The following is a 21,908-nucleotide window of genomic DNA, read 5'->3' as shown; positions in this document are numbered from 1 at the left end:
GGAGCCCCCCTGAGGCCGACTCCCGTCCCTCCCACTGCCTCGGTGTCCTGGGAGGAGGGGCGCAAAGGAGGTGGCACAGATCCCAGGATGCAAGAGGGCTGAGGAGTCTATTGCCTTAAGAAGGCCCTCACCTGGACCACCAAGAAACAGAAGAAACTCTGGCCTGAGTCCCATCCCCTACCCCATTACAGGTCACCACTATTCCGCCGCAGAACTGTAAGCAACATCTTAGGTTCCAACTGGGGGTCACCCACTTATTAACTGTATAGATATGTTCAGTTCAGTTCAGTCCAGTTGCTCAGTCGTGTCTGACTCTTTGCAACCCCATGAACTGCAGCACACCAGGCTTCCCTGTCCATCACCAACTCCAGGAGTTTACTCAAACTCATGTCAGTGATGCTACCCAACCATACAGGGAGAGGGGAAAAAAAACAAAAAACCAAAAACCTCTGGGCCTCGGTTTACCTGTCTGTAGAGCAGGGATGATAGTAGTACCTACTTCAAAGGGTATTTGCTCCATCTTTGTTATATTATTTCCCCATGCCCAGAGTCCCCTAAGACCCTCAAGTACTCTTGCCAGATAAAATACAGGACACCCAATTAAATCTGATTTTATTTAAATCATTTCATATCAGTATGTCCTATGCAATAGTTAGTTGGGCCATCTTTCTATTAAAAAAATTTTTTTTTACTTGCTCTATAACTGAAAATCAAATCCAACTGGATCTCCTGTATTTTTATTTGCTAAATCTGGCAACTGTATTTCTGAGCCATCATCATCTCTGGCATGAAACCACTCCAACTCTGGTCTCCCTTGTCTCCTTGCTTCCAGCCTTACTTACTCCATCCATTCTCCAGAGAGAGCCAATTAAATCCAATCACATTTCCCTACCATCCACTGCAAAAGTTCCTCTGTGGTCCCCCTTGTCACCTACAAGACCTTGCTTGTCAGGTTCCCACCTTCTTTCCAACCTGCCTTTCACACCCACCTGTCAACTGCCAACTTGTTTAGATCCTAGGCCACCACCTCCTCCAGGAACCCTTCCTCACCTCCTGCCATGACCCTCTGACTTTATACTCTGACTCTAAACACTTCTGTCTCCCCACTCAACCATTTGAATGATATAGTCAAGAAAATAAAGGTAACTGGGGTTGGGGGTGGGGGATGTACCTGTCCACCTGACCTCAGTGTTGTTACCTACTCTCTTCCCCACCCCATGGGATCCAGGCCCTAGGAAACCCCTCAAGCAGCCCCCTTAGGGGTCCTGTGGGCAGCTGGATGGCGGCTAGTATGGGTCCTGGGCGCCTAGAGTTAAGTGATGCTGGCTCTTGGGGGACTCTCTCCTGCCCTCAAGTAGCCTGGAAGCCTGGGAGGGCACCTGGCACAGCCTTGCATCAACAGCCCCAAGGAGCCTACCTGGCCCATCTAAGCTCCAATGTGGATTCATAGCCTTGCTGGAAACTCCCACAGATAGGACCGCCCCCAAGAGGAGGCATGCACCCCCCTGAGAGGAGCGTAGGAGGCCAAGTCACCCTGCCTGGTTTCAAGTTTGGTGTCCTGCCTCCTCTGGCGAAGGATTGTGCCTCTCTGTGACTCAGTTTCCCCGTGTGTCAAATGGGAATACCAGTGGACTGTCAGAGGGCCATTGTGAACATTAGGTAATGTCCATAGTGGTAAAGAACCTACCTGCCAATGCAGGAGATGCAAGAGACACCAGTTCCATCCCTGGGTCAGGAAGATACCCTGGAGGAAGAAATGGCAATCTACTCCAGTATCCTTGCTTGGAAAATTCCATGGACAGAGGAGCCTGGAGGGCTATAGTCCATGGAATCACAAAAAGTCAGACACCACTGAACGACTGAGCACGCGAGTAGAACACAGCTTGGAACATAGAACGTGCTCACTGTTAGCTACTCGGTGGGGGGCGGGGGGCGGATGGTGAAAAGTCAGAAGCCATGATCACAGCCCTCCTGACCCCCCACACCCAGATCGGCTCCCCAAATCCCTATAGGAAAATGGCTTCGACCTCTTGACAGTAGCTCTAACCTAACTTCTCAGGGTTCGTCTCACCCCACAGAGAGTCCCTAGTGCCATCCCCTGGCTCTGGTATCGGCCTCCTGAGAACCAGAGACAGGTCTGTTTGAGGACCCTCTGTTCTCCCCCATCCCCAATCCCGCTGCCAGTGAACCACCAACTCCTTCGCCCTCATCTCTGTGTCAACCAGGACTGTAGACCTGATCTGAATCCCTAGTCTGAATAAAGCCACCGGGTCCCGGAGCCTCTCACAGCTCCCACCCGGCTAGAGGCTCGAACCCGTGTCCTCGAGCGCAGACCCGGGGCGGAACCGGCGGCAGTTGCCGGGTAACGCGCTGTTTGTTGGCGCGGGGGGCGGGGCCGGCGCGCGGGGTGACTCACAGCGGCGTGATGCTGGCGGGCGCGGCGCCCGGCAGCCTGGCGGGCGGCCCGGCCCAGGCTGGCCCCGGCGGCTGGAGGGGCCGGGCGGCGGGGGCGCCCCAGCCTCCAAGTGGGTGCCCAAGGCCGGCTGGGAAGTGGCAGAACAAGCCCCGGCTGCCGACATCGGTTCGAATTTCTGCCCAGCCTCTCACTCTCGGGTGTGACTTAGGCACTCCTTGCCTCAGTTTGGTCATCAGTAAAATGGACGCCACATTACAGGCTGCAGTAACCCATTACTGGGCTACAAAGCAGCTGGGGTCATTACATATTTACACTGTCGGGCATCACTTTGTGCTCTGACTCGGTTTGATCTTGTATCTTTGAGCAAACTTCATAATCTCACCGAGACTCAGTTTCCCCATCTGTTAAAGTAGCAAGGACGTCTCACCTCTCAGGTGGTTTGGAGATTCCACGAATCAGTAGTGAGACAATAGCTGGCGTATCTTAGTACCAGGGGTCTGCCCTCCGCCCCACCAAGGACCAGAGGGACTGTGGGAAGTTTTCTTCGTGGTCCGAACCATGTAGAGAGGGGAGGGTAGGCGCCCCTGGAAATAAATGAGTGTGAATCACAGGCCCAGGGTAGGGTGCCATGAACCTGGCTGCTGGGGCCCCAATCCTGAAGTTGGCGCTGGCAGCACCTGCTGCAAGGGGGCAGGAGGGAGGCCTGAGCGTGAGTCACTGCCCAGCAATGAGGAGTGACTCACGCAGGGCGTGGTCCCCCGGCAGCCCCCCCACCCCAGCGTCCCAGCCGCTCCCACAAAGGCCCTTTGAGAAAGTTCCCCACCCCCCTCCCCCAGACTCTGGGCCCTCTGGGGGAGACTGTGCTGTGGGGCCAAGGCCCTAGTGGGCTGCCCCCAGGACCCCCGCCTAGGCCGGGGAGGCGCCAGCTTGCTTCTGCAATGTCTGTGAAGAGTCACCGTGGGCAGCAGAGCGTTCCCAGAGAGGGGGCTTTTAGGTTGCCTGAGTCACTAGGGGGACAGTGGAGGGTCACACGCATACAGTGGGTAAAGTTGAGTCAGGCTGTCTGGTTGGGCGTGTAGGCCAGGGCCCTTGGAATCAGGCTTTGAAGGCATCATTCTTCCCACCCCGGGAGAGCCTGCAACTCAGGAAGCCCATGACTTTGGTAGGAAACAAGGGTACTGGCGAAACGTCTCAGCATATCTCCCTGACTTTGCTAGCCCTCCACCTAGGCATCCTCTCCTTGCAGTCCCTCTGTGTTTTTTTTTGGGGGGGGGGGTGTGGTAGGGGGTGGGAGGGTGGGGTTTGGCCACATAGTGTAGCATCCAGGGTCTTAGTTTCCAGACCAGGGATTGAACCTGCCCCTCCTGCAGAGCAAGTGCAAAGTCTTAACCACTGAATGGCCAGGGAAGTCCCAGTTGTCCTTCTTAAGCTTGGTGTGGGAAGGACAGCAGGGCCTGGACTAGGCTGAGAGCAGAGATCCACTGAGGGCAAAATTTATGGGGACACCAAAACTTTACTCAGTGTGTGGGTGCTCAGTTGCTCAGTCGTGTCCGACTCTTTGCCACCCCTTGGACTGTAGTCTGGCAGGCTCCTCTGTCCATGGAGATTCTCCAGGCAAGAATACTGGAGTGGGTTGCTGTGCCCTCCTCCAGAGGATCTTCCCAACCCAGGGACTGAACACACATCTCTTATGTCTCCTGCACTGGCAAGCAGGTTCTTTACCAGTAATGCCACCTACTTACTAAAACATCAAGATTAAATATTTTTTATAACAACTTTATTGATATAAAATTCATGTATCATAAATTAACCTTTTTTATGTACAATTTTTATTATTTTTTTGGCCACAATGTTTGGTTTGCAGGATCTTTGTTCCCCAATCAGAGATTGAACCCACACCCCCTGCAGTGGAAGCATGGAGTCTCAAACCACTGATCTGCCAGAGCAGTCCCCAACGAACCTATTTAAAGTAAATAATTCAATGTTTTTAGTATATTCATAGAATTGTGTAACTTTCACATTTTCATTAACCCCCCAAAGAAACTCAGTACCCATACGCGATCACTCCCCAGGTGCCCCCATCTCCCCCACCCACTGTACCCCTACACTCCTTTCTGTCTCTATATACGAATGGACTCATACAATGTGACTTAATGACTAGCTTCATTCACTTTTCAAGATGTGCTCAAGTTGTGGCATGTATCGCAACTTCATTCCTATTGATTGCTAAATCATATGTGGTATAGATACACCACATTTTTTAAAATCCATTCATCAGTTAATGGACATTTGGGTGTTTTTCACTTTTTAGCAAACAAGAATAATGTTGCTATGAACATTCATGTACACACTTTTGTGTGGGAAATCAAATAATAGACAGGGTTTGATAGGGTGGGGATTAGGGAAATGTGAGTGAGGTGAGTCATCAGAGGGCAAAATTGAGTCCTGTCTAGATTTGTGCTTTACCAGTGAGGTTGCCACTTGTCACTTGGCTACTGGGCAGCTGAAACCTGGCTATTCCAGACTGAGATATGTTGTAAATATAAAGCTTGTTTTCAAGAATGTGAAATATCTCAAGAATTTTTTAAAAAAATCTTGATTACATGTTGAAACCATGCTATTTTGCATATGTCAGGTTAAATTGCATATATTATCAACATTCATTTCACCTGTTTCTTTTACTTTTTGTAATGAGGCTACTAGGGGACTTTTCTGGTGGTCTAGCAGCTAAGATTCTGAGCTTCCACTGCAGGGGATACTGGTTCGATACCAGGATGGGGAACTAAGATGCCACATGCCACTCACTGTGGCCATAAGACGCCCCCCCCAAACAAAAACAAGCAAACCGGTAATGGGGCTACTAAAAATTGTTTTATTACACACGTGGCAGGTCACATTTGTGGCTCTGTTGTTATTGTTTAGTGGCTCAGTCGTGTCTGACTCCTTTGCAACCCCATAGACAGTAGCCCACCAGGCTCTTCTGTCATTGGGATTTCCCAGGCTCAAGAGTACTGGAGTGGGTTGCCATTTCCTCCTCCAGGGGATCTTCCCAAGGATCTTCCCAAGGTCTGACCCAGGGATCAAACCCAAATCTCCTGCATTGGCAGGTGGCTTCTTTATTGCTGAACCACCAGGGAAGCCCATTCGTGGCTTTAAAAGTATACAGCACTTTTCTTGGAGAGTGGTGGGCTTGTTGCCTGTTTCTTTCTCTTCCTTACTTCTCAAGGGGGTGCCTGATCACACTAAGTGGTGAGTCAGGCCAATGCTCCCAGTCACCTCTGTCCTCGACCTCTGTACAGAATCTGTCAACTTTGGGGAGCTCCCTTGCAGTTCAGGGGTCAGGACTCCATGCTTCCACCGCAGGGGGCAAGGGTTGGATCCCTGGTCAGAGCACTAATATCCCACATGACGCACGGTGTGGCAAAAAAACCCACAAAAGAATCTGTTACCTTTGCCTACTTCCTCCTTGACCGCAGGACACTACATTCTCCTGGTGGCCTTTCTCCTCCTCCTGCTCCTCCTCAGTCTTTTGAAATGCCTCTCAAACGCTCTCCTCCCCAGGCAGAGCTTTGGTCACTACGTGCTGATGACCTTCCTCTCCAATCATCTCCTCGAGGGGGCCCTCAGGTGTCTCCGACTCTGTCTGCTCATCCTTCCTCCGTGGTTCCTTGGCCCCCACACTTGGTCCACCCCTGAGACCCGTCTGCCTCCTGAAGCTGCCTGTTTCCACCTGTTCCCCGGGGCCTCCGTCCTAATTCAAGCTGGTGGACAGCCAGCCACATGGGTCTCCTCGTTGGCCCTCTGCTTCCGCTCATGTCCTGGTTGCTGTGTGCTTGCCCTGGTGGACCTGCTGATCACCTCCCACTAAATCTGCTACATCGTGATTTCAGACAATGGTTACACAACTTGTATCATATGTCAAAACTCAAAGAACCATGTAAAGGCAGAATTTTACTCTGTGTAAATAATAACTCAATATATTTAACTAAAAATAGAAACCCAGGCTTCCCTGGTGATTCAAAGATAAAGAATCTGCCTGCAAATGCAGGGGACACGAGTTCAGTCCCTGATCGGGGAGTAAGTATTCCACATGCTGCAGGGCAACTAAGCCCATGTGCCGAAACCACTGAAGACCACGTGTCCTAGAGCCTGGGCTCTGTAACAAGAGAAGCCACTGAGATGAGAAGCTCGAGCACTGCAACTGGGGAGTAGCCCCCACTCACCACAGCTGCAGAAAGTCCACGCACAGCAATGAAGACCCAGCACAGCCATAAAAAACTAAATTAAAACAAATAAAACTTTCCAAATCTTCCCACCCTATACTTATATCCAAACCCCTCATTGACCACCAAGGCCCTGCATGACCTCACCCACTCCAGAAGCCTTCCCTGATTGCACCTCATCCTCCAGACTGGCCCCACGCCTCCCCAGTACTCCCTTATGCTTCTGGCTTTCAGCTCTGGAAACTCTTGGCTAGCTACGTGACTGCCTCACCTGCCAGTGGCAGGCAGGCAGGTGCCACGTCATTTTGTTCTTCAACACGTCAGAAATGTAGTGATCATCAATACGTCCAGACAACAGTCTGAGACTCTGCTCTCGGTGCTCCAACATATAATGTTCAAAGGTGATAGGGTGGACTTCCCTGGTAGTACAGTGGCTAAGAATCCGCCTTGCAATGCAAGAGACATGGCTTTGATCCTGGGAAGATGCCACATGCTATGCGGCAACTAAGCCCATGTGCCACAACTAATGAGCCTGAGCTCCAGTAGCCCTTGAGACCACGTGCTGCAACTACCGGAGCCTGTGCTCCGCAACAAGAGAAGCCACTGCAATGAGAGGCCTGCACACCACCCACCACAAAGAGTAGCCCCTGCTTGCCGCATCTAGTGAAAGCCTGCGCATAGCAAAGAAGACACAGCGCAACCAAAAAATAAAAAAAAATAGAGTTATGAAAAAAAGAACAAGCAAAGCAAGGGGGTGGGATTTTAACTAGGGGCATCTGGGAAGGTCTCACTGAGGACATGATATTTAAGTAGAGACTTGAAGGAAGTGAGGGAGGCAGCCTTGTGGGTACCTGGGGGAAGAGAGTCCTGAGCAGAGGGAATGGCCAGTGCAAAGGTCCTGAGGCCGGACAATACCCTGTGTGTTTGTGGAACAGTGAGGAGGCCCATGTGGCTGGCGCAGAGGGAATGAGGGAAGGAGGAAAGGAGGTGAGGCAGGGAGGGGACAAGATAGATATAGTGTGCAGGGCTGTGGGGAGGACTTGGGCTTTTGGTATGAATGAAATGGGAACCATGGAAAGTTTTGAGCAGGGAAGGGACTAAGGCATTCACTGGTGCTGTTGGGCCATGGTAGAACAGACTGTGTGAGGTTGGAGCACAGGGAGAAGGAGGTGGCAATTGCGTAGGTCCAGGGGAGAGATTATGGTGGGGTGGCCCTGGGTGGGAACTCTGGAGAGGGGAGGATGCCTTTAGAAGAGACAGTAACTGAACTTGTTAATGGATTGCATTTGTTAAGAAGGGTTTTGGCTGAAGCAGCTGGAAGAATGGAGCTGCCATTTCCGGAGACAGGGAACATGGCTGGAGAAGCTGGTTTGTGGTTGAGTGAACTAGCTCCCAGCCCAGGCCTCACATGGACTTGGAGAGTTGCTGCCCGGACTCCAGTGGGATGTGGAGGAAGGTGTGTTCACAGCCTGAGCCTTGCCTAGGCACACATTTGGGCACATACGGACACCGCCCAAGACCCCCACAGCCTGGCACACCCAGTCATGGCCACAACCTTGCAGGGGGGTCCTTGGGGACTGGGGCTCGGGGACTGATGGGAGTTGAGAAGACCCTTCTGGTTGACACACCCACGAGGGCTACATCTGGGTCCCTAAGGCGACCCCCCCAGGGGACAGGAGGTGATATGGGGTGGAAAATCTCTCAGGGAGAGGTTCAGGAAGGACCGCTGGCTGAGTCACAGCCGTGGGTCCCCTATGAGTCAGCACTGGCAGGGGCCCCAGAACTAGGGTCTGGGGTGGGGCAGGCAGTTCCCACGCCAGAAGGAACCAGGCAGCTTGGGCACTGGGGCTTCCCTCTCTGCCCCTCCCATCCTGCAATGGGCTCCGAGGGATATTCAGAGGACTTTGGGGTAGGGGGTGGGACTAACCACTGGGCCAGGATCCAGGAGTCCTCTCTCCTGATCTGACCCAGCTCAGGAATGCTGAGGCTGCCCACCCAGCTTGTGTTGCAGCAAGAAGGAGCAGAGCTAGACCTTAAGAGGGACCACGTGCGGCGGGACGGGGAGTGGGGGTTGGGGGGAGGTTGTCTATGCAGAGTCCTCAGCGGCTAGGAGGAAGAGGGAATTGAGAGCCAGCGCACTCCGGCAGCCCGAGGGCTCTGGAGTCTGCTGCCCCCTGCTGCTGGCTGTGGGAAGTTTAGCGGGCCTGAGTGCTTCTTCAAAAGGATCCTGGGAGATGGGGAAAGACCTTGCACAGAATCCCAGCTCTGCAGCCTACGGCTGTGCCTCACTGGGCAAACAGCAGTCCCTTTCTGGTCCTCAGTTGCCTGTATGTAAAAATCACAATATGCGCTTCATTGGCTTGCTGGGAAGAGTCTGCGATAGCTGGGATTGAATGAAGACATCATTTCAATGCAATCTTTTTCAGTTAGAATGGGGAGGGTGCATAAGGGACATCCACAAAGCTGTCTCCAACTGCTGAGGCCCAATTACTGTTTACTCACATCCTCTTCCTTCTCCTCCAAGGAATTAGCCCCTATTTGCAGGGAAGTCAGGTACAGAGTAGGGCTGAACCCCAAAGGCCTCTGGGGGACTCCCAAGGGAATATCCACCCTCCTGGGCCTGCTGGAGCTTGGCTTTCTGGGCTGAGACCTGAGGAAAGAAGGAAGGTGTGGGAAAAGGAGACTTATCAAGGAGAAACTGAGGCAGGACATTGAGGGGGATGAAGGGGAGGGCTGTTGCCTGGTGGAGCAGGGCTCTGATCCCAAAAGGGTTAAGGCCTGGGTTTTGGGGAGGTGAGGGGCTCGAAGGTTTCCTTTACCCCGGCTTAGACTGGAGCAGGGAAGAAATACACAAAATGAGAAATTGGTCAGCTCAGTCCTGGGCCATGAAGTTCAGCTGGCACCACAGACTGCCCTGAGGTGACTTCTTTCTGCCAGTCGAGGTGGCCACGGCAGGCCAGCATTGTGTGTATTGATGGGAAGTATAAGGGGGGACCTGTGCAAATTCCTGGAGGAATCCTCCAGCGGTGTACTGTTGCTGCTGTGTGTGCCACGTACCTGGTGTGTGTGTGTGTGACCACGGGGGCTCCATGTAAGCATCTCGGGGGGATCAGGGGAGCCCCACCCCATGCACAACTTCTGAGTCCATCTCCTGTATGTGATCTCTGTACCTGGCCTGTCTGTGTATTTACACTGGATGGTCCCAGGTACACATGGCCCCAAGCATCCCTGTATCTTGTGTGTCTTTATGGACCCTTTGGGCTTCCCGGGTGGCACTAGTGGTAAAGAACTCGCCTGCCAACGCAGAGATAAAAGAGCTGCAGGTGTGATCCCATGGTTGGGAAGATCCTCTGGAGGAGAGCATGGCAACCCACTCCAGTATTCTTGCCTGGAGAATCCCAAGGACGGTGGAGACTGGCAGGCTATGGTCCATAGGGTCACGCTTCAGTCACACACGACTGAAGCGACTTAGCACGCACACGTGGACCCTGTAACCCTAGGACCTGCCGGGGGAAGGGGGGACTTTGTGTGTCTGTGTGTACCCCTGAGATTGTGTACCTGACATGTCTTATGGGTGTATTTCTGTTCTGTGTATATAACCGCGTCCTGTGTCTGTGTATCCATCCACGTGTGCTGAACTGTTGTGTGTCAGGGTGTTCCCATGGCTGTGCACTTGATGAGTGGGGAGGTGTGCTGGTTCTATGTTTACACCGGTATGTCTGTGTACCTTGTGTGAGACCCTGGGCGTGTGTGTACGTGTTTTGGGGCCATTCCTGCGAGTCTGTCTGTTTCTGTGCCAGGATTTTCTGTGTATGCCCCTGGGATGCTCTGTGTACTCTGTTTCAGTTCTGAAGACATTCTTCTTGTCGCTGGATGTGGTGCGTGTCTGTATCTTGCATGTGTCTGTGTGGCCCCAGGTGCCCCTACGTGTGTAGTGGGTTTTATGAACAAGGTTGTGTGGCGGGTGCCCCGTGTCCTACCATTCCCTCGGCTGGGTTTGTGTCTGGAAGTCCCTCGCACACCCTTCCCTGTGTTTGTGGTCCGCGTGCCTTTGTGCGCGTCTGCTCCCCGTGCGCCTTTGAGGTCTGCGTGCATCTGGGCTCCAGCGTGTGCCCGCTCGCGCCCCCGTGTCCCCGTGTCCCCTGCGCGGAGGCCGGGAGCTGCGTCCTGGAGTCCCGTGGGCATCCCCGCTTGCATCCTGGTGCGCCTGGCGGGAGGCCTCGGGGCACACACGGCCGCGGCTGGACCCACCGCCCGGCAGGAGCCGGGAGGTGGGAGGGGGCGGTGGCGGCGGGGAGCGCGGGCACGTCACCGAGACAGACAGGCGGGCGGGTGGGAGGCGGCGGCCGCGGGTTCGAGCCGGCGCCGGAGCCCCGCGGTCCCCTCCCCCTGCCCGCGGCCTGGGGAGCCCCCGCCCAGCCCCGGAGCCGCCAAAATGCAATTTCCCGTGCCGGCGCCTCGCGGCTCGGGGGGCTTTTCCGGGCGGGTTTTGGACAGAAGAGGGGGAAACAAGGCGGCGGCCCCAAAACGAGGTGAGCGCGGGCGCCGGGCGGGCCCGGGGCGCGAGCGGGGCGGGGGCCGCCCGCGGGGAGGGGGCGCGGCGGGGCGGGGCGGCAGCGGGACCCGCCGCAGCCCCCTCGCGCACCTGCTCGCGGCCGGGGGGCGGGCGCCCCGGCCTCTGCAGCCCGGCCCTCCATTGTTGCGGCGGCTGGGGAAGGGGGGCGGGGAGGCCCTGGCGGCTTCTCTGTGTCTCGCTTTCCCCGAGAGGGGCCCCCGGAGGACCAGACCCCCACTCCAGAGGGGACAGACCCAGAAGTCCCAGGCCGGCTGGGGGCCGCCGGGGGGAGGGCGGGCCGAGATGCCCCTGTGGGGAGGGGACGCAGGCTGAGGGTCGGAGGGGCATGGGTGCCGGGCCTCCTGACACCTGACCGTAGGAGGCCCTGGAGCCGGGCGGCGGCCAGCTTTGTTCTTGGGGGAGCAGGGCGGATGGGGGCCTCGGATATCCCGGACCGGGAGAGGCTCTGAGCCGGCGCGCGCGTTCGAGTAGGCGCTCCCGGCCAAGTTCACGGGCGTGCAGGCCTGTGCGGGCCCTGCGGAGACGGATCCCGGCGGGGGCTTCCCGCTCGGGCCTGGCTGCGGCGGCGGGCCAGGGGCGACAGCGGCGCCGCCTGCCGGAGCCCCGGGGCCCTCCGCAGCCAGCCCCCCGCCGCTGCCCCCGCTTGTCATTACCGCCGGATGCAGAGTATTTACCCGGGCCAAGGTTTGCTAACAGGAACACGCCCTCAAAAAGAGGCCGTAAAAAGGAAAAATTGGCCGGGAATCCCACTACTGGGGAACCCTTTTAAAGCGACAAGGCGCCTTTCACAGGGACCTCGCCCTGGAGGACATGCATTGGGGGCGGGGGGAGGGGACGGAGAAGACCCCTCATTGGCTGATGGGATCTGAGATACACCCTGCATCCCACTACATTTCAGTTCCCCCATCTCCTTTCCCACCGATTCTCCACCTCCCTGGACTGCTCACAGATACACTTACAGAGTCACAATTAGATGAAGACCCCAAATCTACACTCTATACTCCCGCATAAATCATCCCCATTGTTACTCACATCACCTGCCAGAACGCTGATGTACACACACAGTCACCCATCATAACACTGCCACGTGGGCACACATCACCCACAATGACAAGAACACCCAGGGCTGACACCTGGGAAAACATTGCCACAGAGAAACGAAGCTGCCACCAACCGTGGTAGACATATCCTTGCACATAACACTGACACACACACATAGTTTTCTGTTGCACACACAGACACTTCTATGCTCACTGTCCCATGGGCACCCACAGGCTGTCATCAGAGTAATCTGACAACCGAAGCTAGGTAAATGTCCCAACACAGGGACACATGGACACCATTATTCTCAAGAACTTGGACATGCACACATAGATCTCTGTGTGCCTGCCCAGGCAAGGACACACCCAGTCACCCAGGCAAACTGACACACACACACACAGACGGTAAAGGCCTGCACAGATGACTGAGATTTTGACATCAGGTTATAGTAATCTTAATCTACACATATACAGTTAAACTGACCCTCCTAGACAACCATTACATCACTGTCACCCACAGACAGATATGAACAGTCCAATAGTACCAACACCCATAGTCACCCACCCTGACACTTGATTATACCCTTAGACACCCCTGGGACTTCCCTGGTGCTCCCTCGGCTAAGAATCCATGCTCCCAATGCAGGGGGACCTGGGTTCAATCCCTGGTCAGGGAAATAGATCCCACACGCTAAAATGAAAGATCCCGCATGCTGCAACAAAGACTGAAAATCCCACATGTCACAACTAAGATCCAGTGCAGCAAAAAAACAAAACACTGATCTACAGACACAGTAACACATTTGTAGTGAAAATGACATACAGGAAAAGGACATAGAGACATGTAGAAATCCATAGTCACCTGAATGCCCACAAATCCAGCCCTTGTTTATTGAGCATCTGTTAGGTACCAGGGACTGTTCTCTACTGGGGTTATAAGAGATGAAGATCCCTATCCTCCTGGAGCTGAATTTTTAGTGAGGAGGGGTCAGGGGGGCACCATCATCAGATGACAGACCACAGTCACCCACAGTGACATTGACAGACGCCAGACACCCATGTACACCGGCTCACACATGGACCTGCAATTACCCACAATTAGCCTGACACATACCCACAGTCACACTGACATCCACACACAAACAGAAGCCCATGGGAGTGCCAACACAGACAACTGGCGTAGAGACAGCCAGCCACCCATTATGGCACATGCCTACCTTAACTAACGGACACCCACAGACCCCCTAAAATAGCCCACCAAAGTAGCTTTTGGACCCTCAAGCCCATCACAGCCTCCAAGTAACAGGCCCATAGGCAGTTGCTGCCTACATTTTTGCAGATGGGGCCCATCCTGACCCAGACCTAGGGTCACTCTGCGCTACAAGCCTTGGTAGAAGTGTCTGAATTTCTCATCAGCCTCTCCCAGGCCCCTCCACGGCCCCCAACCCCAACTCCAGGGAGGCTTCTTGCCTCCCCCAGCCCTGGCCCCACATCTGGTGGGCTTGAGAAGGAAACTCAGGTTCCTGGCTGAACTGGCTGCCCTCAGGGTCCTGAGCAGGACAGACAAGCCCCTTGTCTGAGGACGTGGAGTCAAAAGCCTGAGCAGCCAGCAAGTGGAGAGGAAGCCTGGGGAGGGCGGGGTGGCAACCTGAGAGGCCATGTAGGTATCATGGAAATGAGGGGCCTGCTGCCTGCCAGTCTAGACAGCCTGGGCCATCAACGAGACCCCACATGGGGACTCCTGTGTACACTGCCACTGCACATTCCATAATGGGCTCTTTGTCTGCCAGGCCCTGAGTACCTCCTCCTCCGCGTGTTCCCCGCCCCCAGGTCCTGTGCACACACACACAAGGGCACAGACACAGGGACATATGCACATTGGGACACAGGAGGGGCACACAAGCCAATAGATACCCCGGAAGCCCTGCATCTCGAACCTCGTGCTCCTCCCCGCTCCCACCTCCACACCAGCACCTTGTTCTTCAACTTGACAGCAGAGCTGCCTCCACCCATTGCCTGCCCATCTGGCTCCACTGGAACCTCTCACCTCTGACCCCTGACCCCCAGACCCCATGCCAGCTGCTCTGCCTTCCTGAGCTTAGGATGAGGGTGGGGGTGGGGATAGGCTCTGGGTCAGCCTGGCTGCGGAAAGGCTGCCCCCCACCCAGTCATTCCCAGCCCAGACAGGCCCTCCCAGCTGTAGTGTGGGGTCCCAGGGATAAGGAGGAGAAAGAGGCAGGGCCCCAGATTGGGGGTGGGAGGAGACGGCTCCCTGCCTCCCACCCTGCTGGGCTTCAAAGTCGGACTGGAGGCCCCTTCATCCCCGGAGAAGGCCTCAGGACACTTGGCGGGAGAAACACTCAGCCACCTGCTGAAGGGCCCCAGGTGCAGACAGAGAGAAGGGAGACAGATCCAAGGCCGCCTTTCATCAAAGGGCAGCTCCAGACATGGAGGGAACAGGCGGACGGATATAGGGGAGATCAGGTGGCAAGGGCCAGACACGGATGACCCCAGACAGCCAGGGAGGGGCGCACACAGCAAGGCTGGGGACCCAGACTGATACCAGCCTTTGAGGGGCACAGTCAGACCCAGACAGGAGGACCCAAACACACAGCAGGGTGGGAAGCCTATACCCACCACGACAGACAAAGGGAGAGAGTCAGACCCCAGGTTATGTCCGGACAGCCCTTCCCCCATAGTGGGGTGCTGGGGGCTGCGGGCCTGGGGCACCTCTCTTTGATCCCAAGGCCCATCCTTTGGCCCCAGCCCTGCCTTCCTGAGTTGGGGAGACCCCTTACTAGGACCTACCTGAGGTAGGTCAAAGTCAAAGCCCTCGGGGAAAGGAGCAGTGGTCCCCGGAAGACCCCTCTCCCACCCCCAGCGCACTGTGGCCACGGTGCCTCTCCATGACCTGGCATTCTAACCTCTTGGTTGTTAAGAACCGCTGAGAGAGTTCTGGTCCAAACTCTCAGAACCTCACCTTCCTCATTGATAAAACCTCACCTTCCTCAGTGTATCCTAATAACAGGGTGATTATGTAAAGCATCATTATTAGAATTACTGTCATTGTTGTTAATACCCCTGCCCTCCTAACCTACCCTCCTCTCCCAGCATTCTGCTTGTTAGGACCGCTGTCCTCCCTGCAGGTGATCGCCTCTCCCAACACGCGCCCTAAGAAAGGCCTGGATACACTGTGCCTGAATGGGGGAGGGCTCTGCAGGGCGGGTGGATGGTCCTTGGGAGAGGAGTCTCCGCGCGGAGCTCCAGACAGGGGTGGGAACCGGACTGGTCCCGGGTGGGCGAGAGGGCGGGCTCTGGGGAACGCAATCCGGGGAGGGAGGGGCGGGTCTTACGGGAGTCGGGCTCCGAGGGGGTCCCCGGCGGACCTTCGCGGAGTTGAGATCCCTGGGAACGACCTTGGGGACGCGTAGGGACGAGGTCTCTGGGGGTCTGGGCAGGAGGATTTGAGAGGCCCTAGCGGGGGCTCCCGGAGACAGCTGTAGATGGGAGGCCAGCGGAGGTGAGCTCAGAGAGCGAGGCCCCGGGGCGGGCCTTAGAGGAGCTGGGTGGGCTCTTGGAGGACCGGCTTAGAAGGCGTGTTTTATGGAGATTGAGTTTGGGGGCGGGCTACATGGGAGTCTATCTGGGCGGGCTCTAGAGGGAGGGTCCTAGGGATGTGCAATTTGTGGGTGGGCTTCGAGGGGGCGGGCCTTGAGGGGTCGGACTGGAGTCGGTGGCTTGCGAGGGGCAGGTCTCTGGAGGCTGGCTCTAGGTGGGGATTTCGAGGGTGGGGCTCCGAGCGCCGTGCTTCCTCTGGCCGCCTCCGCGGAAGGTCATTTTTGGGTTCACTCAAGCTCAGCACACCTGGGGGATCTGATTTGCCTTAAGTGTTACGGCAAGCGGTTTATCCTTTGGGGCTCGATATTGCCCTCAGTGAAATGGAAGGGGACTGGAAATTTGAAGTCTAGGCCATTCTCTTGGGGGGAGGGGGTCCCAGACCTCCCAGACCCAAGGAGGTGGGGAGCAGCCTTCTCTGAGACTGTGCGTGGGGGCACCCGAGGGGGAGGGCGGCTAACTCTACAGCCGCCCCTGGAGGGAGGGACTGGGGACCGGGTTTGAGGGTGAAGAAATGGGGAAGAGCATTAACGGGGTAAGCCTCGTGTAGTTATGCGCTTGGGCCCCCGTCTGATCCGACAAGGGCCCGAGTTTGGAAGCCCGGGACCCTCTGCGATCCTCTAGCTTCGCCCTTGTCCAACCGGCAGGTGGACCCACAAGGCGGGCTAGGCAGCGGCCCCACCTCGGGGCTCGAATTTGCAAAGTGCAGACTCAGACAACCCTCCCCCCAACCACCTTGGGTTGTTGTGATTCATAAACCATTGTGTCCGGAACACGGTGAAGCTCACTTAGGTATTACATTGTATTAAAATGACTTGTTTATCTCTCCGTTGCATCCATGCCCCCGGGGCCAGAACCACTTGGCCTCCAGACCTCTTGGGGCCTCTCGGAATCCCTCCTCTGCCTCTGCCTCTAGCTAAGGGTGCCCTCTGTTCTGGCCTGTCTCCCAAACTGATAATTGGAAGAAATATGCACCGTTGAGGGCCCTTTTGAGAATGCTTTGACTAAATGGGTTAGAAGCCCAGCGCCCGCTGCTGCTATATTTGCATAGCAAAGGTGACAGAAGTATCTGCTGATATTATTACTTAGATTTATCTCCTTTTTCCCTGTCCTGGAGCAGAGTTGGCTCCTTCCTGCTATCTGTTCCCTGACTTAATAGATTCTCTAAGTCTCTCATTCCCTTCCCCTCCCTCACCCTACCCGGTTCCTTGACCCACCCCGCCCCCCAGCCTCCACTCCCTGCCCCCCAAGGAGTTGCCAAGGGTTTGGGGGAACATTCAACCTGTCGGTGAGTTTGGGCAGCTCAGGCAAACCATCGACCGTTGAGTGGACCCCGAGGCCTGGAACTGCCGTCCACCCACCCACCCATCACGACCCCCAACTTTCAGATCTGGGGCAGGGGCAGGGGATCCCGAACACATCCCCTCCCTTAGGCCACAGCGAAGGTCACAATCAACATTCATTGTTGTCGGTGGGTTGTGACAGAGACCAGACCCACCGAGGGATGAATGTCACTGTGGCTGGGCCAGACACAATCCTGGACTCCCCCCCTCCCGCCCCCCAAAACTGCTCAGCCAGAACCTGACCCTGACCCTGGCCTTTCACCCCTCGAGGAGGGCTGGTGTCTGGGGTACTTAAAGACACAGGCTAGATTTGGGGGCATCAATCCTGGAGGGCTGTGGACAGGAATTACAAGTTTAGGACTGGGCAGCTGAAAAACCTTTCTGAAAGGGATTAGGGGGCCCTGCTTCCAGAAGGCTCAGTGAAGCTTTCTTGAATGAATGAATGAATGAGGTGTGTAGGCGGCACGTCACCTCTTCTCTGAGTTCCAGTCTTGGGCCCTGCTTTCTCACCCTTCTTACCTGGTACCTGCAGACCCCTCCTTTACCTTCAGTTGCCCACCTAGCACCTGATGCCCGTTGATCACCTGCCAGTCTGTGTCCCACCTGGGTGACTCGGGGGCACACCGCATCCTCCTGAGATGGAGCGCAGGTCTCATTTGAGAGGGCAATCAAGGTCCTGGCCAATCTAGGGGTCTCCCCTCTGCCCCGTTAGCCCCACCTGTGCCTGTGCTCTCTTCCCCATAATCCTCAGTCTCAAACCCTTTTCCACCCCAGGACCTGGAGAGACTGACTCCACAACACCTAAGGCTCCTGTAACTGGTGGGGGAGGCAGGCTTTGTTGCCTTCGTGAATAACCCCAGGGCAGGTGACTTCAAACCCGTTTGTTCATCAGCTAAAAGGAGGTTCCACTGACAAGGGGTGTGAAAGCTCCCTGAGGGTGACCAGAGGTAGGGGCCTTGGTCCTTGTCCCCCCCCACCATAAGACAGGCCCTTCCTCCTTCCAAAGTCAGCTGGAAGGTCAGTGGCTCCCCCTCCCCCCTCCCCCAGTCCTGGAGAAGGAAGAAAGAAGTTACTAAGTTACTGACTACAGCACTGCTAGTCTTTGGGGTGGGGCTTCCAATGCCCCCACCTGCATCACTCTGGTTCTCCTGGAGGAGTAGACAAGGGCAGCCCTCTCAGTGCCCTCTGGGTGGGGTGTGTGGCTGCTTATTGCTGGTACCCCCTGCAGCCTGTGTCTTGTCACGCCCCCTCACCCTTAGCCTACCCAGAGGCCATGCAGCCCCGTGGCAGGTGCATTTCTGGGGGGAGCTGCAGCAAGCCCCCTGTGGCAATAGGGAACCTCCTACAGCCTGCTCCTCCCTCTTCACACCCCCTTGGAGTATAAGGAGGGAACTGACAGCCCAGACTCCTCGGCTCCAGAGAGGGGAAGGGAAGGGAGATTAGGCAGAAGTAGAGAGACCAGCTTGGGGGCGGCTGCGTTTCTCCTGTCTTCTGCCCCTCCACCTGGCACACGGGGCCCAGCCATGGGGACCTTCAACCTGTGGACAGACTACTTGGGTTTGGCACGCCTGGTTGGGGCTCAGCGTGAAGAAGAGGAGCCGGAGACCAGGCTGGATCGCCAGCCAGAAGCAGTGCCCGAACCGGGGGGTCAGCGACCCAGCCCTGAATCCTCACCAGCTCCCGAGCGCCTGTGTTCTTTCTGCAAACACAACGGCGAGTCCCGGGCCATCTACCAGTCCCACGTGCTCAAGGATGAAGCGGGCCGGGTGCTGTGCCCCATCCTCCGCGACTACGTGTGCCCCCAGTGCGGGGCCACCCGCGAGCGCGCCCACACCCGCCGCTTCTGCCCGCTCACCGGCCAGGGCTACACCTCCGTCTACAGCTACACCACCCGGAACTCGGCCGGCAAGAAGCTGGTCCGCTCGGACAAGGCGAGGACGCAGGACCCTGGACACGGACCGCGCCGAGGAGGAGGTGCCTGTGCAGGTGGCTGGGGGGACTCGCTGCAGAGGGGGGTCTGCCCTGGGCTGACTTAGAGCCTCTGAGAAGTGGGTTAACCCCTGGGCTGACCCACTTCAGAGGGTTGGGTGGGGGAGAGAATCCATACACAATAGAAGGCTTAGAACCATGTTCTAGAACTGTTGCCCTAGTGGGTAAGCTGGGGCTGGGGTTCCCTGTGTGACCTTGGGCAAGACACTCTCCTTCTCTGGGCCCATAGAGGGTATATTGTTTTCAGGCGCAGGGTGAGCTAGCAGGGAGGCCGTGGGGACTAGTGATGGGGTCTGGCAACAGGTACAGCAGGGGCTGCAATCTTGTGCGGAATGCAGGTGCCACGTGACCAGAGGGAAACAGCCTCACTTGTCCACTCATTCGCCAGGTGGTTTGTGAGGCTTGTCCTGTGCCAAGCACTGGGCTGGGCTTGGCCTTCAGTGGTAGATGGGACAGTGACAGTTATAACAGAAACGGGGGAGTCTAAAGGGAGCACTCAAGCTAGACAAAGAGGTCCAGGAGGGCTTCCTGGAGGAAGTGACTCCTGGAAACCTCATTCAGTTTGGTGAAATGCTGAAGGGGGTCTGGGCACTGGGGCTCACTAGGGAACTTGGTTAAATTCCGTGCGTCTGGGATGGGAGTATGCGTGCATGAAGGATGGAGGGGAAGGTGTCAGAAATTTCGGGGAAGGGCTGCTTGCTGATCGCCTTGAAGAGTTTGGACTTGAGTACTAGGGAGCTGAGAAGGGGACACGAGTAGGTCTGTGTATTAAGGGTGTGTTAGACTGTGCGTGTGTTAGACTGTGGCTAATGGGTTGGGCTGTGGGGGTGGATTTGAGGGGGTTGGAAGAAGTTGGTCCTCCAGGCAGGTGTTGGAGTTGGCATCAGTTTGGAGGGAAAGAACCATGAGTTTGCTGTGTGTGGGTCACCCCCCGGGAGGGTGGCTGGAGGCTCCCTAAGGTCTGCACAGCCACAGAGGGTTCCCTCCATCTTGCTCATCAAATTCGGAGTCCAGTTTTGCAGGCCTGAGTGAGGCCAGAGCATCTGTACTTCTAACTAGATCCCCTTGACCTCCGTAGCCGGCAGGCTTCGAGTAGCTAGGCTTACGTATCAGCAGTTACTATTACAGACTCGAAACACCTCCGCTTCTGCAGGTTTATAAGAGAAATCCGTTTTAGCAACTTTGGGGAAGTCAGCCAACAGAGGGACCGGTTTGACGGGGCGGTACCCCATTACTGCCTCTCTCAGACTGGGGGCCCCTCGGGAAGTCACCAGAAGGGAGGACCCCTTCCCATCCCGGCGGCTGTGCGGAGAACACGTTAGAAGGGTTGTGAGACTGCCTGCGGGAGAGGATAGTATTCCTGTGAGGTCTGACAAGGTCCAACTGGGAGAGGGAGGAAGCGGAAGCGACACAGAGACGATGGTCTCAGAATCTTCTTTTTTCCCCTAGGGAACAGGAAAACTTGACTCAGGGGTGGGGTGGGGTCGGGGAGCCCTCACTACGATATTGGCACGGAAAGGCTGCCTGAGGCTGTCCTCCCAGGAAACTTTCTGAGTGTAACAAATCCGGGGTTCCCGGAGCCCTGCGGCCGCGAGGGGGCAGTACGGCAGGACAGAGTTGGGAGTTTCCGTTGCTTTGTGTCTGGCTCTGGGTCCCACCTGGGACTGCCCGGGGCTGCGAATAGCACAGGGGTGCTAGTCCGGAAGGAGCCTGCAGGTGGAGCCAGAGCCCCGGCAGCTCTGCAGGTTGAGTCGGAACTTCCGGATCATCGAATCATCCTTATTACTAAATGCTTTTCCCCTCCCCCCAACTCTGCTTTTAAAATCTAGGTTCCAAAGGTGCCAGGAAGTCTTCTGGAACTCCTCCCTCTTCCTGCTGCCCCTCAACTTCTGCCTAAGGAGACTGGCGTGGGCAGGATGACGCCTTCACCTGGGGATGGGGACCCAGGCTCAGTGGAGGCTGGGTTTCAGGGAAGACCCACCCTCCGAGGATCCGCCCCCTAGACGGTGCCTCCAGCCTGGGGGCTTGGCAAAGGAGCCCGGTCTGGGACCACCGCCCAAAGCGCGCCCGCCCCTGTCACTGAAGGGGGTGGTCCTCAGGCACCCCTGCCCTTCTTCCCCAACGCTGAGCAACCAGTCAGCGCTCAATAAATGTTTATGAATGGATCAGCGTCATACGAAGCCCGGTCTTGGGACAAGGTATCGTGAACTGCGCCGCTGGGGCTGTCGCGTCCCTCAGCCTCCATATGTTACTCTGATCTCCGGTTTCCTCAACTGCTATTTGGATTTCTTTTCGCCCTGGGGCGCTGGGGTGAGGTGCTTTGGGCTGAGAAATGGCAGCTGGGGGGTCGCCCCAGCCCGGCACTTCTGAGCAGACATTTGCAGTGGAGTTAGTGCCATGAATCTTGTTTCTGTGACTTTTGTGTTTGCAGACTTTTCTGGCCACCTCTTGCATATTGACATGTCAGATGGGTAGATCCAGCACACTGGAGGCGGGGGCCTGATTTGAGGGGGCAATGGAGAAACAATTAGAGGTTCCCCCATCGTTGTCCTCACCTCAGAAGCCCTCAGTGAATGTTTAGGTTACCATCGATGCCCCAGAAACTGGGGGCCAGAGTCACATGCCAGGCCCTTCAGAACAAGGGAAGGACTTCTGGGTTGGGGCAGGGTGAGGGTTGGGGGCCATAAGGAATGGGAATATGTCCTG

At 56.1% G+C, this 21,908-nt stretch overlaps 1 protein-coding gene and 2 non-coding genes across 6 annotated transcripts; all 3 read left to right on the top strand.

Moving 5' to 3' along the window:
- The first annotated feature begins 9,916 nt into the window (after window positions 1–9,916).
- On the top strand, window positions 9,917–21,367 carry NANOS3 (nanos C2HC-type zinc finger 3). Of its 4 annotated transcripts, none has more exons than XM_059888542.1 (2): window positions 9,917–11,171; window positions 21,032–21,367. In XM_059888542.1, exons 1-2 carry the CDS (start codon window positions 10,513–10,515, stop codon window positions 21,120–21,122), a joined length of 750 nt encoding a protein of 249 aa, XP_059744525.1. In that variant the 5' UTR covers window positions 9,917–10,512; the 3' UTR covers window positions 21,123–21,367. The 4 variants fall into 4 exon arrangements, 3 of the variants coding, with proteins under 3 accessions (XP_059744525.1, XP_059744527.1, XP_059744526.1); XM_059888544.1 differs by lacking the exon at window positions 9,917–11,171 and adding an exon at window positions 11,877–19,187; XM_059888543.1 differs by lacking the exon at window positions 9,917–11,171 and adding an exon at window positions 11,877–19,199.
- MIR181C (microRNA mir-181c) lies at window positions 17,125–17,221 on the top strand. The gene has a single exon (NR_031372.1). It is a non-coding gene; the product is annotated as a microRNA mir-181c (primary transcript).
- Window positions 17,291–17,403, top strand: MIR181D (microRNA mir-181d). Its single transcript, NR_031181.1, has one exon. It is a non-coding gene; the product is annotated as a microRNA mir-181d (primary transcript).
- Window positions 21,368–21,908: the final 541 nt, after the last annotated feature.

Source organism: Bos taurus, chromosome 7 (genome assembly GCF_002263795.3).
Source record: "Bos taurus isolate L1 Dominette 01449 registration number 42190680 breed Hereford chromosome 7, ARS-UCD2.0, whole genome shotgun sequence".
Taxonomy (NCBI): Eukaryota; Metazoa; Chordata; class Mammalia; order Artiodactyla; family Bovidae; genus Bos; species Bos taurus.
Note: the sequence above shows the minus strand (reverse complement) of the source record. Positions and strands in the feature narration are given on the sequence as shown.

What these genes read in the sequence shown, in the direction of transcription:
- NANOS3 (XM_059888542.1), top strand. Translation starts at nt 10,513, where the DNA reads ATGTGGTGCGTGTCTGTATCTTGCATGTGTCTGTGTGGCCCCAGGTGC. An exon ending in GGCGGCGGCCCCAAAACGAG is followed by an intron (nt 11,172 to 21,031) that starts GTGAGCGCGGGC and finishes TTTAAAATCTAG; the next exon opens with GTTCCAAAGGTGCCAGGAAG.